Here is a 1,581-nt window from a genome sequence, read left to right as displayed (position 1 = left end):
GACAATTGCACCGCATCAAAGGGAGGATGGATGGGGCCATGTACCGTCAAATCTTGGGTGAGAACCTCCTTCCCTCAGTCAGGGCATTGAAAATGGGTCGTGGTTGAGTATTCCAGCATGACAATGATCCAAAACACATGGCCAAGGCAACAATGGATTGGCTCAAGAAGAAGCATATTAAGGTCATGGAGTGGCCTAGTCAGTCTCCAGACATTAATCCCATAGAAAATCTATGGAGGGAGCTGAAGGTTCGAGTTGCCAAACATCAGCCACAAAACAATAATGACTTGGAGAGGATCTGCAAAGAGGAGTGGGTCAAAATCCCCCCTGCGATGTATGCAAACCTTGTGGCTGACTACAAGAAACGTCTGACCTCCATGATTGCCAACAAAGGTTTTGCCACCAAGTACTAAAGCACATTTTGCAAAGGGATCAAATACTTATTTCATTCATGAAAATGCAAATTACTTTATAACTTTTTTTTTTTGTAATGCATTTTTCTGGATTTTTTTTTTTTGTTATTGTTGTCTCTCACTGTTCACATAAACCTACCATTGAAATTGTAGACGGATCACTTTGTTAGTGGGCAAACTTACAAAATCAGCTGCGGTTCAAATAATTTTTTCCCTGACTGTATATAGAGTTTGAGGTAATAGGTAATCTGAATTAGCCAGAGTTATTAAGAGAGTAGATAATGTTGGGTGTGTGGGTGCAGGCAAAGAGGGGGTTGGTTTTGGGACACTTGAACACACTGTTGAGCCTTCTCAGTGTCGTGGGCCCAACACCAGATACTGAGAGGGTGCCCACCTGTTGACCCTGTAGACTCGCCTTCTCTCCTACACCCACACAGGAGTTGGTGGTGACAATAGTTATTGACTCAGGGTTGTTAGTAGTGTTGAGTTTGTTAGACAGTCTTGGTAGATACAGTGTCAGTGGCTGTATATCTGAGTGAACCCAGCTCTCAGAGGTGACTACAAGCCAGCTGGACCAGTCACTGCTCAACCTAAGCAAATAACAAGCAGATGCTGTGTGTCGAGCCACATATTTGCTCTTTGCTTGGGTGGGGTTAGGATTCAGAGATGGTTTGTGTTAAGGGTAGGTTAGGATTGGAAAATGGTGTTGCTTATTGTGGGCCTCTGAAGATTTAAGATGGCATGGCCTGACCCTCCACCCACTTTGGGGCCAAATAATGGGTAAATATTTAACTCGTATACTGAGCTTCCATATGAATATTCTCCCATTAATGCTATATTCTGGACTGTAAATGCCACTGTGTTGCTACTCTGTTTAATTACTTCATTTTTACTTTTACTTTTACTAAATGTCACTGCCGCCTTCCTTCTCTGACAGTGGTGCAGATGACCTGTTGCCCATCCTGTCTTTCGTGGCTCTGCAGTGCCAGTGTCCTCAGCTGATTTCTGAATGTGCTGCTTTGGAGGAGTTCATTCATGAAGGGTGAGTTCTCAAAAAAAGTTAATGATGGTCTTTTTTTGTTTGCATAAAACATAAGAATTGGTATACATATAATCACAGTTTTGAAGGAATGTCCTGCAATATCATTTTATATTAATCTCCCCCCCC

The 1,581-nt window shown here is 42.5% G+C and overlaps 1 protein-coding gene across 1 annotated transcript in view; it reads left to right on the top strand.

The window, feature by feature from the left end:
* The window catches only part of vps9d1 (VPS9 domain containing 1), a 53,426-nt gene that overhangs the window by 40,169 nt on the left and 11,676 nt on the right, over positions 1-1,581 (top strand). Inside the window, exon 16 of the mRNA XM_020612691.1 lies at positions 1,351-1,455. Within this exon, the coding sequence (XP_020468347.1) occupies positions 1,351-1,455 (105 nt within the window). The remainder of the gene's footprint in view (positions 1-1,350; positions 1,456-1,581) is intronic.

Source organism: Monopterus albus, unplaced genomic scaffold (assembly GCF_001952655.1).
Source record: "Monopterus albus unplaced genomic scaffold, M_albus_1.0 scaffold127.1, whole genome shotgun sequence".
Classification (NCBI taxonomy): domain Eukaryota; kingdom Metazoa; phylum Chordata; class Actinopteri; order Synbranchiformes; family Synbranchidae; genus Monopterus; species Monopterus albus.
Note: the sequence above shows the minus strand (reverse complement) of the source record. Positions and strands in the feature narration are given on the sequence as shown.